We start from the raw sequence: 13,259 nt of genomic DNA on the forward strand, positions 1-13,259 counted from the left end.
TCTTAGTAGAATAAATTAGGCTAGCTAAATGGGCTCTTTGACACAATGCCCTACCAAGACAGTTGTTTCATTGTCAATGGCTGGTTTAATCAGTATTATTTGAAGGTAATTTCAAACTATTCTGGCATTTGGTTCCTTATTTAGTTTGTGTTCTTTTCCTAACACATCTAATTAATGGAACTGTCCAGTGGTCTAACATGGAGAAGGAGAGATGACGTTGTAAAAACTTTAACCGTTGTGATAGCAGCTGACATTTGTCTGGCTTGCTATACAGTCTGCGGAGTTCTTTAACTTGCATCACGCCATAGTTCAGAGATCCTGTGGAGCTGGCACTGCTAATTTTGTTGTTTTTGGTTAGAAAATTGATGATTAGATTACTGATTCTCCACAAAAGCAAGGAGGTAAAATAAGGGACCCTGAAGTTGAGGATAGTGCAGTTATAAAAAGAGCTCCAGTTCTTGGGTGGTAATGGAGAATGCTTGCCTAGCCTGGCTGAAGCCTGGCTGAAGCCTGGCTTAGAGCCCTACTACCAGGTACACTGGTAATGTTTTACAGTGGCTGGAGAGTCAGAGGACCAAGGTCGTCTTCGATACATAGTGAATTCGGGACAAACCTGGATCCATTAGGCTGTGTCCAAAACAAAACAAAATTTGTAATTCTTCTTGGGTTAATACACAGAGAACGGGGTGCAAATTCACATGATTCAAGAGTGCTGCCTCCCACGTCCATCATGTGGTACAAAAGATAATTGGCTTAAGTTGAGATTTTGGCTTGGCTTCCTTTCTTGTGACAGACCTAAGATAATCATTTCATCTTCTGGAGCAGAAAGGTGTCTCCTTGTTTGGGACTGGGGAAGCTGAGAGTATCAGCCCAGTAGACAAGTACAGCAGTGCCTGAGGTACAGTAAGTGCTCTGTAAGCATTAGCTGTCACTGTTGTGGAAAAGTGGATGAAGTGCCTCCTATAAAATATAAGTGACTGTACTTAGACGTAATTATAATTACAGAAGTGCAAACCAGAGCGTCTGTAAGAGTTCATTCTGGCACAGATGTTTACTTCTTAGGTAGGGCTCTAATACGGTAAAGTGTGTATGTCTTTCGTAGTTTGAGTTTCTCCATTGTTTTAGGGACATTTGAGGACTCTAGTTTAAATGAAAACAAAACAACAACAACAACAACAACAAAACAAACAAAAAAAACAAAACCTGCAGCCGGGGTATGATTTCTATTTCTAAAAATCCAAAGCCGACATCAGGACTTTAACAATGTTCCATGTGCCAGGAAGAATCATCTGCATATTGTTCACACAGAAACATTCTGCTGGGGTCAAAGACACAGTGCCATTTAGGAGAAGGGAGTTGTTAATTGTCTTCTTTAGAAATTATAGTTTTCCTGTTAGGATTTTCACGAGTGAGACAAACATTCTGTTGGTGAAGTTCAGTGGTTTTCCTGTGGGTTTGGTAAATCACCTGCACCCGGAGCCCCTTCCTGATTGCACAGAAAGTTGAGAGTCTAGTTGGCTTCAAGCTTTTCCCTTGCCAATGCTCCTGTCTCATGTCACACAGTGTAGAACTGAGAACACAAGATGGACCCAGTTCTGCTTCTAGTCTTTCTTTATAATTTTCTCTGCAGCTTGATTTTTTTTTTTCTAGCGAGAAGTGCATTTTTTTTTTTTTTTTTTTTTTTTTTTTTTTTTTTAATGTAGAAAGCCTACTAAAATGTTGGTAAATACTGGAAACAAGGGATTAGGCTTTGCCACATTTTGGTTTAACATTAAGATATGAATGTGGCCTTTCTATAGACACCACGAATAGAATGTTCTTATATGCTGTGGGTCTTTGTCTTCAGCTCACAAAATACTGGGTTTCATTATGAAACTTGCATAGCGTCTCATTTTTTTCTTGCTCATATTTCTCTCCCTGTCCTCTGACTTCCTCTCTCCCTTAGCATTTTTTCTTCTGTTTCAGGTATGTTACAGGTTGGAGGAAAAAGCCCCTTTCTCTATTAAAACCACAGGCCGTGTATGACACTGTTAAGAAATTAGATACTCAGAGGAATCTATTCATTTTTAATTTATTGATGGCTATAATCAACATAAAAAGCTTTTCTTAATAATTAATGTGGGAACTATGAACTTTAGACATATTTATGACTTCTTTACAGAAGATGCATGGGTGTGACTCGACTTTGAATTTTGAATTCTTTAGGCCCTTTTGATTTCTTCCCTTTGTTTGAAGGTCCCTATGGCTTTTCTCCTTGGCTTGCTGTAGAATAAGGAGAGTCCCTAGTACATCTATAAACTCTCCGAATCTAAAGGTGGGAGACTATTTTATTTCTATTCTAAAAAAGAAAAAAAATGTCTAAATGTGATTGTCTCAATTCAAATGCTATGGTTTCTCTCTTTTTTATGCCCAGTATGGCCCTGGGGCCCTGGATATGGCCCTGGAGAAGAATTGGTGACTAGCCACTCTGTGTGTGCTTGCATTCCTGAATATGCAGGTGAGGATGTGAATTTGAAGGCTTTGAGTATTATCCTGAGACATGCCCTCCTATGAGGTAGGCATCTGTCTTCGAGTGTATTTATTTCTCTGTGCCTTGCTATGATCAGCACATGTCAAGATGGAAATGCCTTAGAAAGCTAGCTCCTTCATAGGTGGCCGCACAAGCATTTACACAACACTGTGGAACTCTTTGCAGTCACCTTAAACAAACAAACAAAACAAAACAAACAACAAAAACAAAAACTGGATCTGGTGTTTGCTGCAGCTCGTGGGGATCATGGGGGTCCTGATTTTTCTAAGGAAAGAACAACCTTGTGCTTGTAAGCCTTTCCACCTTCAGTCCGTTGGGTTTGTGCGTGTTCATCTTTTCTACTCTGTGATTGATAGCTCCGTGTTAGGTCCCCACTCTGAAGTGTTCTGTACTGTTCGAAAGTTCAGAGGAGTGAGTAGTTATTAGTGACTAAAGCCTAATTTAGATTCCCAGATCGAAATCGTTCTTGAAGAACGCTGCCCCTCCACTGCAGATGTCGTGTGCCGATGACGAGTGTGCTCATCAGAACAAGCTCTCACCCTGCCTTTCATAATAGAAGAGCGTTTTTAATCCTTCCAAACAGGTGCTGTCGCAGTTTATTTATAACCGATGCATTAAAATGAAAAATATTGAAAGGGCCCTAAGTGGGAGGCGGCTTTTGAAATATTGCCATATTTAAATGATAGGATTTTGTCAGGCTGATTTGTGGAAAGGACCAGTCAGTGCTGGCTGGTAAGTGTTGTACTTTAGGCTTCTAGTTGGGGCACAGCTTTCTGCAGTGTGAGAGTCCTGTGCAGACTGACCCTTGCAGTCAAAATGGTTCCTCCCTCCCATACTCATAGTCATTGGGTTAGCTCCCGTGGTCTTTGACAATTATGGCTTTCGTGAAGCATGCCATCTGGTAGGCTTTCTTGGCTTCCAGACTTCCTGCAGCATCAAGATGTGAACTCTCCCTTGAGACAATCGGCAGGTGGTCATCCCGTTTCCTCTCAGTCCGAATTTCATCTCTTACATGGGGCAGGTAAATATGTTCCTTCACGTTGGCCTAGGCCTGTTGATCTGAAAATCTTTTTTTTTTTTTTTTTTTGGTTTTTTGAGACAGGGTTTCTCTGTATAGCCTTGGCTGTCCTGGAACTCACTCTGTAGACCAGGCTGGCCTCGAACTCAGAAATCCACCTGCCTCTGCCTCCCAAGTGCTGGGATTAAAGGCGTGCGCCACCACTGCCGGGCTGATCTGAAAATCTTATATTTCCTCTGCATTGTGCTTTCCTGGGAAAGCCAGCCAGAGGCTGACGTGTAGTTGGGTTGTGTCAATGGGTGTTTATATTGTCCCGTGACAGCTACTCTCACTAATTTGTTTTCACAGGGCAGCTTATAGTAAATGAATGGCATGCTGAATATTTTACTGAGATTTCAGATTATCCCAAGAATATTTTCTGGTTTACTAATTGGTAGATAATGCTGAGTACATTGGTGTTGACATGAGCAAATGGATTTAAAATGATTTGAAGTGAGCTTCATTAAAAGATGCTGTAATCACAGGCAGCAGGAAATGTCAAACCTGCTTTGCCTTCATTCGCTGTAGTGGACCAGAAGCTGTTGCAGACTTTGGGTTGGGGGTGGGTGTCAGCTTTGCTGTTTCAGTTTTGGGTCAAAGGTTTGGGCAAGAGCTGGAAGGTTTTTTTATTTTTTTATTTTATTTATTTATATTTTTATTTCTTAGTATCTTTACCAGAAAGTAAACACCATACATTTCTAATTACCTGAGTGGATTAACGAACATTTCTCTGTGAATTACAGTGAATTCTACTGTGGGAGTCTTACCATCCACTAAAGACTGGATGCATGGAAATCATATTTTTTGCCTGCACTGTACTGGAAGCTAATAAATTATGTAGTACTCATTCCAGCAGAAGCCTGCTCTAGAATTAAAGCTACTGTGCTCCTGGTAACACCAAAAAAAACCATAGGCAAACGTGTTACAAATTCCTAGGCTGATGCTTACATCACTGGTGTTACCTTTTACTTTTTAATTTATTTTAAATGGTATGTAAGCTATTTGATCAAAATTGACCCCCTGGGGGAAAAAAAAACTTAGGGTGAGTAATACAGCAGTAAATATAGCAGTGAGGACGGCAGACTGGAGCAAGGGTAGTCAGTCTTCAGATCCCACTCTCGCCCATGCCAAGAGTGTGACTTTTATACAACTCAGCCAGTCTGAGCTCAAGTTTTTCCACTTCAGTCCTGGAGATATCAAGCTGGGACCTTGCACAAGCGAGGCAAGTTCTTTGCCAGTGAGCTATATCACCAGACCTTTTTTAAAAATACAAAGTATATAAAATCAGTGATAACAATGTCTTTCTCATGAGGTTGTAGGAGTATTTATACATCTCTGTCCACAGGATGTTTTTCAAGGACAAAGCAGCTGGTGAGGGCTCCATCATTGCTGGTTCTTGACCTAAGTGAATTTATTTCCTTCTTTCAGGAAACAAAAGAAATGCAGTGGATTTTAGTTGCTGACACATTAACCAAATCCCTTATTTCTTCACACTCAAGTTTTGTGAAGAGTTGTCATCTCATCTGGAACATGAAGAGCTCTGTGAAGCAATGTTTCAGAACTTGGGATATGACAGGACTACCCCAAATTTCTGCTGTAGGATTCTGGCGGGGTGCTTACTGTAGTCTTCTTGCCTTTCTCTTTGACAACTATCAACTCAGTTTTTCTTCCAGCCCCGATGTGCTATGCTGAGATGCTAGCCCTTCCAGGCACTGATCAAGGGCTCATAATGGTTTTCATAGTAAGAATACTGTGATGCAGGAGTTTATATAATGCTGATGAAATCCACTGCCTGGCCAGCAATCTGTTCACTTCAGGCTGCTCATTAGCATTGCATTCACCTCGATGCCCTGTAAACATTTGTACAGTTTGTGTATCTTTTAAACAGTACCAGCATGGGTCAGCTTGACATACCAGCAATCTAGCTGGATGTGCAATAGATTCAAATGCCTCATGGAAGTCACTAGAGCACGCACTGCCCGAGTAGAGATAATAGGAATGGAGTCTACTGAAATGGAGGGAGAAGGTTCTGGACTACCCAAATAGCCACAATTCTCTATTCAGAGCTTCTGGCTGGACTGCAGATCAGAACGTGGCCTCCTCTTCTCTTCAGTCAGGGTTCTGCAAGTCAGCTGTAAGTTAATTTTTTTTTTTTTTTTTTTAATTTTCCCTTAATGCTTTGATGCATTTTGTAGAGAGGAGAGAAAAAAACTAAAAATCTTCCCACTCGAATGACCCTGTTAGCTTTTCTGTGCATCCTGTAAACCTTGCTGGAAATGTAATAATCTTCAGCGGCTTTGGGTGTGGGATACAGCCTCTGTTGACAAATGTAAAAAATGGCCCAGCAGACTGCAGATGTGGTTTGTGGGTTAGTATGGACTTCCCTCATCAATGGGGAAATGGGGCTTAAGTCAGGCTTAGAAAATGAGAAAAATGCTTAAGGGACGTGACTAATGTCTCCAATGTGCACTACGCTACATAAACCCATTATGTGCTTTAATTTAATGTTCTCCATAAAGATTCAGGACCTGTCAGTGGAAGGAAAGAAACAAGCAATCCATCTTCAGTGAATTGTGAATAGAGTTTTATATTTTAAAAATACACATTCACCTCAACATACTTTTTCTTCATTCAGGTTTTCTCCACATCTTGTCCCTTCCCTTCCCTATCTTGTAGCGCCACTACTTTGTCTGCTCCAGAATTGTTTTGTTCAGTGAAAGTAGACTAATGTGTTAAATATTTAATATTGCTAATTGAGTCAAGGTAAAGGGTAGAGGAATAGATGCAGATTGTCTGAGCCCTGCCACCAGACTTGAGTGCTCGAGACTGCAGAGCAATCTGTGTGGAGGAGGGCCCATCTTAGGGAAATGAGGCCTGTGGGTAATGCAGCCTTCCTTGCAGTCATGAGTGGGCCAAAATAGTGTGTGTGTGTGTGGTGAGGGGGGAGGGGGGAGGGCAGGGGGTTAACTTACACCTGGGAGCTAGAAAACTCTTTAATTCCATAGAAGGTTTGCTTTTCCCTGTCCCCCAAGCCTTTTATTTTCAGGCATCTGGAGTAGATTGGAGATGACCAGATGGATGTGGTATTTTAGTAATTTTATGTCTTTCGCGTGCTAGGAGTGTTAGCACACTTACCCGTACTTGACTAAAGCAAGCCAGAATTTGTCGTGATCTTAATTGATGAGAGAGGAAATAGAAACTGCACCAGGTCAGTGTAGAGTTTTCCATTATGAAAACATAACCTTTCCCAGGGCACCCGGTGGCAGTGAAATGTCAGGTGCTCAGGTCCCCTGCACCCCTCTCACAGGAGAGAAAAGGAGATGTGCAGTGGGGCTCCTACCGTCCAGTTCTAGATGCATCTACATGCCGCCGCCTTCTCTTTTAGCTTGTTTTGTTGCCTAATGTTTATAGATGATAGTTATTCTGACGTCGTTCTTTCCCTTTCCCTTTCCCTTTCTTTTTCTTTGTTTTTGCTTCAAATAGTTTTAAATAGGAGAAGGCTAGTGGTGGGTTAGGAAATATGAGAAACTGTAAATTACATTTGAGCAATTGTAGACAGGTAAGAATTAGTCTTACCTCTTCCATTTTTTTCCCTAGGGGAGAAATGTTAGTAAACTAAGGCAGGAACAGAATTGCTTAAAGGACTAATGGGATGTGTAGGATGCTCTAATGAAGTGTGATGAGCTAGATCGAGAGCTCTGAAGGGTCAGGGTGGATGCGCGGGGGTGGGGGGCGGGGGGGGGCGTGGGGGCGTGCGTGTGCATGTGTGTCCCTGGGGGTTACCCAGGTGTTTTTGTTTGACTTTTCTGGGCGGGGCCGTGTTTTTATTGGCTCTGAAGGAGACTCCCAGTTAAGCCACGCCCACCAGCAGTCTGTAAGCGCCTCCCCTTTAAGAGCCTCATTGCTGTACTTTTTTCCCAGTCCGGTTCATCTCCTCATCTTCAGCCCCTCTTCCCTTCTCTTTATCTGCTTTATTTTTTCCTTCACTGCCTCTTGTAGCGGAGACACATTTTGGAGAGGATGATCTAGGAGCTAGACATTTTGACTGGCTTTCCAAACCAAAAGGGTCTTCCTTAAACAATGATTGGCTCAGCCAGGGCAGAACCTGTAAGTCTTGTGATGCTAACGTTCTCCTTGTTGATAACATAATGATGGTTTACTAACTTCCCTTGCTTTCCTCCTTCCTTCTCCTCTACATCAAAAATAAATTACTTGTGGAATATTTAATAGGTTCACAGGGCTCTGCTCTGGTGTTATCTGTTTTAATTCCGTCGGAGATGAGATGCAGCGCTTGTCAGCAGAGGCGGCTGCTGATGTCGGTACACCTTGCTGAGCACAGGTCACGGTGGCCTGCAAACCTAAATTGGGTGGTTCAGCAGAGGAAGCCTCCTGCTGCTGAGTGGGAGGACTGGATGCATCACCTCAGAGCTCACATGTAGCTGCTGGGTGTTATGCAGATGTTCTGCCAGGGTTCATGCTCCTTCCCTGGCTACCCATTGCAGTGTCCTGGGCTGCTCCTCGGTCATTCTGTGGTCCAACAGAAGCAGTCCGCTTTCTGAGAGCCGTCTTGCAAAATGATATTTTTGAAGGTCACCAAGCATTGGTAGCCCGCAGTTAAGCATTATCTGCCTCGCCCGCCCTGTGGTATTTGGCACCATTAACTTCTGTTTCCTTTTACAGATTCCTCCATTTGTTCTGCGGCGCTGCCTGTTTTTGGACAGCTTTATTTGGTGGCACTTGGGCTGGCTTTTTTCCCCTTCTCCTACCAGCTAACTGTTTCTCTACATTTTGTCCTTAGCCATTTTCTTCTCTTTAGCCTGGATGTTCTGTCTTCTAGATCTTATTCACTTCCCCCGGGCTTTAGATCTTATTCACTTCCCCCAGGCTTTCTTGCATTCTGTTCACCTGGACCCTGTCCCCCTTTAAAAATTTCCAAAATGCATTGTCAACTGCCTTCTGTCCCTAGTTTCACTGCCTCCACAAAATCCTGTTGTTTAAAACAGAATTTAGGGCTGGGTTATAGCTGTCTATAAGTGCTTGCCTTGCAAGCATGAGCTCCCGACTACTCCCCCCAGAACCTATATAAAAATTCCTGTAAACCAAGCATTGGTCAAGATATATTCCAAGTTTTGGAGAGGTGGAGACAGGCAGATCTCTGGGACTTACTGACTGGATGCTTTGGTGAGTTATAGGGCAGTTGTGAGATCTTCTCTTAAGAAAACAAGGTGGAGGGCTCCTGAAGAACAGGTTGACCTCTGGCCTCCCCCCCCCCCCCAAATAAAGAGATCACAGCTCCCCTTTACCTTTCTCTCCAGTTTTCACACAAACACACATGCACACCAAACGGCCTCCCTAGCCACTGCCCAAAGCAGACCCCTGAAGCAGACACTCCATATTTCTTCCTCCTCTTTTCTGGGTTCCTGGTCTGTCTCCTGGGAGCCTCCAGACTGGAATCTCTGCACAGTGACCAGTCTTTTTATGTGCACGTGGTGTGTTAAGTGCACGTGGTGCAAGGTCTTCACCTTAATGATGGATTTTCTCCATCAGGACTTCCCATTACCTTCCTTAGGTCAGCTAGCGATGAGCTCCTCTAGAGCATGGCCCATCCACGTGGTAAAGACGGATTTGTCTTTCTCAGACTCTGTTATCACCACTGTCTGGGGCCAGAGGCCAGAGTGTTCCATCGGGATTCCTCAGCTGCTTTCTCTCTAGTGCAGGTGTGCTCTCCCAAAGCACTGCCAACCTTTCCATTTCTCACTCTTAGGAAATTTTTCAGCATCCATCTTTTCCCATGTGTATGCTGTGTGGTTTCTAATCCTATCGGAAGATCAAGTCCTTCTTGACTGCCTTTACTTTATGGGAACTTTGATCCATGCTCTTTTTGGTTGGGAAGGGAGACAGGGTTTCATGTAGCCTGGGCTCTCTTTGAACTCGTTTGTTGCAGAGGATGACCCTGAACCTTTGATCTCCTGCCTTCACCTTCCAAGTACTTTGGTTACTGCCTTCTGCTCTGTCTTACTGGGGACTGTCCCAAAGGTTAAGGGCAGGGCAGCCAGGCACTTTTCCAGTTTCACTACATCCTTACCCTTTTATTCTGTCTGAGGTTTGTACCTTTTATTTTGTGTAGCATTGACATCTTCCATGGCATTGCTTCCATGACATTGCTCAGCCAGGCTGCAAATGCTAACGGAGTAGAAGCTTTCTTTGCACGCACTTTTCTTTCTCCATTCTGTATGCCGCCCAGCGCAGGAGCATGTAAATGTTAGAAGCCCAATAAATATTTATTGAATGGATTAATGAACACCTACACTGAAATTCTACTTAGGTTAGCAGGCTAACTTGAAGGAACTTAAAGATCTCTTCCCACTAACGATCTTTTGTCTAATTGTTTTGCAACCTTTCTGCTTAGCCATGCAAATTAGCATAGGTTCATGAGCCCAGGGCCTGAAATAATCTGTAACACAAAGGAACCAGGTTGTAGGTGTACATGGTTTTAGTACAAGAACAATTGGAAACATAGTGCAGGTGACCAGTTGTCAGTGTAAGCTGTGCGTTTCCCTACCCCTCTTAAAGAGAAATCTTTTTTCCCCCTAGCCCTCTGCAGTCCTGAGTTTTTCTTACTTCCTACATAGGCCTGAGGAAGCATGGCAACAGCAGCACAAGGGTGATAGGAAGAGGAATTGGAGACAGACAGAAAATATGATGTCTGACCATGTTCATTACCCAGTATACAATGTCATTATTATTATGGCTGTTATTATCACTTCTGCTCTCACCATTTATCATCTAGAAAACACTGGTGGTGACATTGTATTTTTCTAAGGGTTCCTAGGGAATTATGTACATCCCATAGTGAAAGGTTAATACATGGCATCTAAGCCTACAGCACTTGGTCACCTGTGGGAGCCGATTTTGTCAAACCAATAAAACCGTGTGTAGTTGAGATGTATTGTTCCGGGCTATGTGTAAATACTGTATTGTGTGACACACTTCCAGCACCTGGAAAGCCCGGCCTCTGGGACTGATCTGAAGAGCTGTTTACAGCTGTGGCAAGCCAATACCATGGCCGAAGGGAAAAGGTCTGCTTTGAGAGTGGACTTTAACTGAAGGGGGATTCTGTGGCTCCCTTAACCCCTCCACGGAGCCTGGCTGAGCACAGCAGTGGCTGCTGCGAGGGAATGCTGGGAAGCATCAGAGAACCTGAACATGGTAGGGGAGGCTGCTCTGGATACAGAATCTTCTTTCTAAACCCACCTGCTAACTGGAGGGAAAGGATGCCAGGCGTTCAGGTCTGCTTGCAGGCGCATCCAAAATTTAAATCCTTTCTGTGGGAAATCAGTAGAGGGTTTAATAGAAGGTTAAACAAATTACACATAAACACACAGAAGTAGTCTGGCCCAAGTGTGGAAAGGCCAGAGAGCTGGAGTGCTATGGTGAAGTCCTAGGAGGTAATTTATTTTTAAAATTTATTGAACCCACTGAAGCATAAGTGTGAGGATAAGAGAAACCATATGCGCATGTGGTCCAGAATGAAATTCTTCAGATGCCTGAGATGGTTACAACTAGTGACTCAGCCATTCTGAGTCTAGTTCAGCTCTTTCCAGTGCTACCCAAGGGGAATGAAAGGCGACAGCTGGTCAGTGCTACTCTTCAGCCACACTGCAAGGAGGGAACAAGACCTTCAGCTCTCATCCCTGCTCTGGGCATTGTCTCCCTCTCTTGTCCAGTCTGTCCCCTTTCTCTCTGAGATGGGGTGGGGAGTTAGGGGGAAAGGCACTCCTGTTGTACACCTCATGTTTAGGAAGTACAATATTAAGCCAGGTGTGGTGGTACATATTTGCAATCTTAGGACCCAAGAGGCTGAAGCAGGAGGATGGCCACATATTCAAGATTATGTAGGGACAACCAAACTTGTAAGGGCTATACAAAATTATATAAGAAGGCTAGATTTCATTTTTTTTGGGGGGGGTGGTCTTAAAGTTATTTGTGAAATTTGTACTTTATTGATTAAGTGGATACATGAGAGTAATCTGCAGTGACATCTCATCAGAGGGAGAATCTGAAGGAATCAAACCGGAGACAAATCCTGGGCTGGAATACAGAAGTGCACTGCGTAGCAGTAACGCTCCTTCCCATTCATTGCTGCAGTTATAATTATGGAACCCAACATATTTAACTGGCACCGTGTGCTCTTCTCTACTGAATAGGCTGCATTGTTCCTGTTTTTTTAAAAAAAAACAAACCCTTATGCACATGAATCCCTGCACATGTTGCTCTCTGGCTCTCGAGAGGTTTCTTTGTTTATGTGATGACTGATTAACTGAGCCATGGGGCTTCATCATATGCAAAACCGAAGAGGAAACTCTGCTCTAACTTGGAAAGGCTTTGGGTAATTTAAGAACAATCAGTTAAATCTTTGGGAAAGTGTACGCTCTAACTTAGAACGACATAGATGAAAAGATCAGTTGTGTCCGGTATGTGGGCTGGTCTCTTACCTGATTGCAGAAGACCTGATGTGTGTAGAGCAGAGAGGTTATTGGCATGCATGTTTGAATCTTAACCTCAGAAGTGGTATCCCTGGAGAAACTTCTGGCTCATGAACCCCCCAGAAATGACAGCAGTACTAAACGCGGGTGGAAAATAAAGGGGCTCATTCATATAGGACTTTCTAGTTAGCATCAGAGACTCATAGCTTTGGAGATGAGATGCACAGGCTATATCGTAAGGATATCAACCATAACAGCTAACTTTGAGAGTGCCTGATGCCTCCCAAGCCCTGTGCTAAGTACGAATTTTCTAGTCATTGTTTCAAAATCTCTCAACTCTCCCAGTGTTCCCTCTTATCCCCAGGCTGTGGCTCAGTGGCACAGTTTTCTAGTTTGTTGAATTCTCAGCTACCAGAGCTCCAGGGTATGATCCCAGTGGCCTTTCACCTGCTTTTGCTGCTGCTGTAGAATGTGGTAGAAAGACAAGGTTCATTGTTTCAAAGCCTTCCTCGTCTTACCTGTGTAATTCCTCACTACATGTATTCGTCTACATGTACCTGAAAAGCAGTCACAGCTCTGTCATTAGAGATTGTCTCCAGAGACAAAGATCCCCAGAACAGGCTGTGACCTCCACAGCTGAGGTCGAGAGTGGCAGCCAGAAATCCCGTCTGTGGGTGCCACAGGTAGGCCTGCTCTTGGATGCAGAAGCCCGCTAGTTCAGTTTCTTGCTGGAATGGATTCTTCACAAATAAGGATACTCCTTCATCTGCTGTTTACTCTCACTGATTTCTTCTGTATTCTGTACTGTCCACAACAGGCTTTGCAATTTTTTATATATTCTTGCCAGAATGCACTTATTCATTAGCTGTTTTTATTAGTGTTCCGGTTGAGATGCCATTTTCCATTCAAAACTCCAATTTTCAGTGGCTTTTAATTTTACAAAACAATTACCTACTGGGCTGAAACTCCTAAGGCTGCTTCTCCTCTTGGGGAGGAGGTGGGGGGGGGGGGGGACTGTTCCACTTTTCCTGGCAGCCTAGGCATTTATATTCATGCAAGTGCTCTTTAAATAAAGTTGCAATTGCTTAATTATTTAAGCAAACGGGAACTGAATGATTTAGGGATTTTTTTCTAGCAGGACCAAAGGGCTCTGGATTCCCTTCCTGTTCCTTACTCAGATAGTGTG

At 43.4% G+C, this 13,259-nt stretch overlaps 1 protein-coding gene across 12 annotated transcripts in view; it reads left to right on the plus strand.

Moving 5' to 3' along the window:
* Cadm1 (cell adhesion molecule 1) overlaps nt 1–13,259 on the plus strand; it is a 322,515-nt gene that overhangs the window by 34,204 nt on the left and 275,052 nt on the right. For 6 of the 12 annotated variants that reach the window (XM_076925035.1, XM_076925039.1, XM_076925041.1 and 3 more), the window contains exon 2: nt 2,414–2,497. The exons of the other annotated variants lie outside the window; for them this stretch is intronic. In XM_076925035.1, the coding sequence (XP_076781150.1) occupies nt 2,414–2,497 (84 nt within the window). The remainder of the gene's footprint in view (nt 1–2,413; nt 2,498–13,259) is intronic. 12 annotated transcript variants of the gene reach the window in all.

Source organism: Arvicanthis niloticus, chromosome 26, assembly GCF_011762505.2.
Source record: "Arvicanthis niloticus isolate mArvNil1 chromosome 26, mArvNil1.pat.X, whole genome shotgun sequence".
NCBI classification, from domain to species: Eukaryota; Metazoa; Chordata; class Mammalia; order Rodentia; family Muridae; genus Arvicanthis; species Arvicanthis niloticus.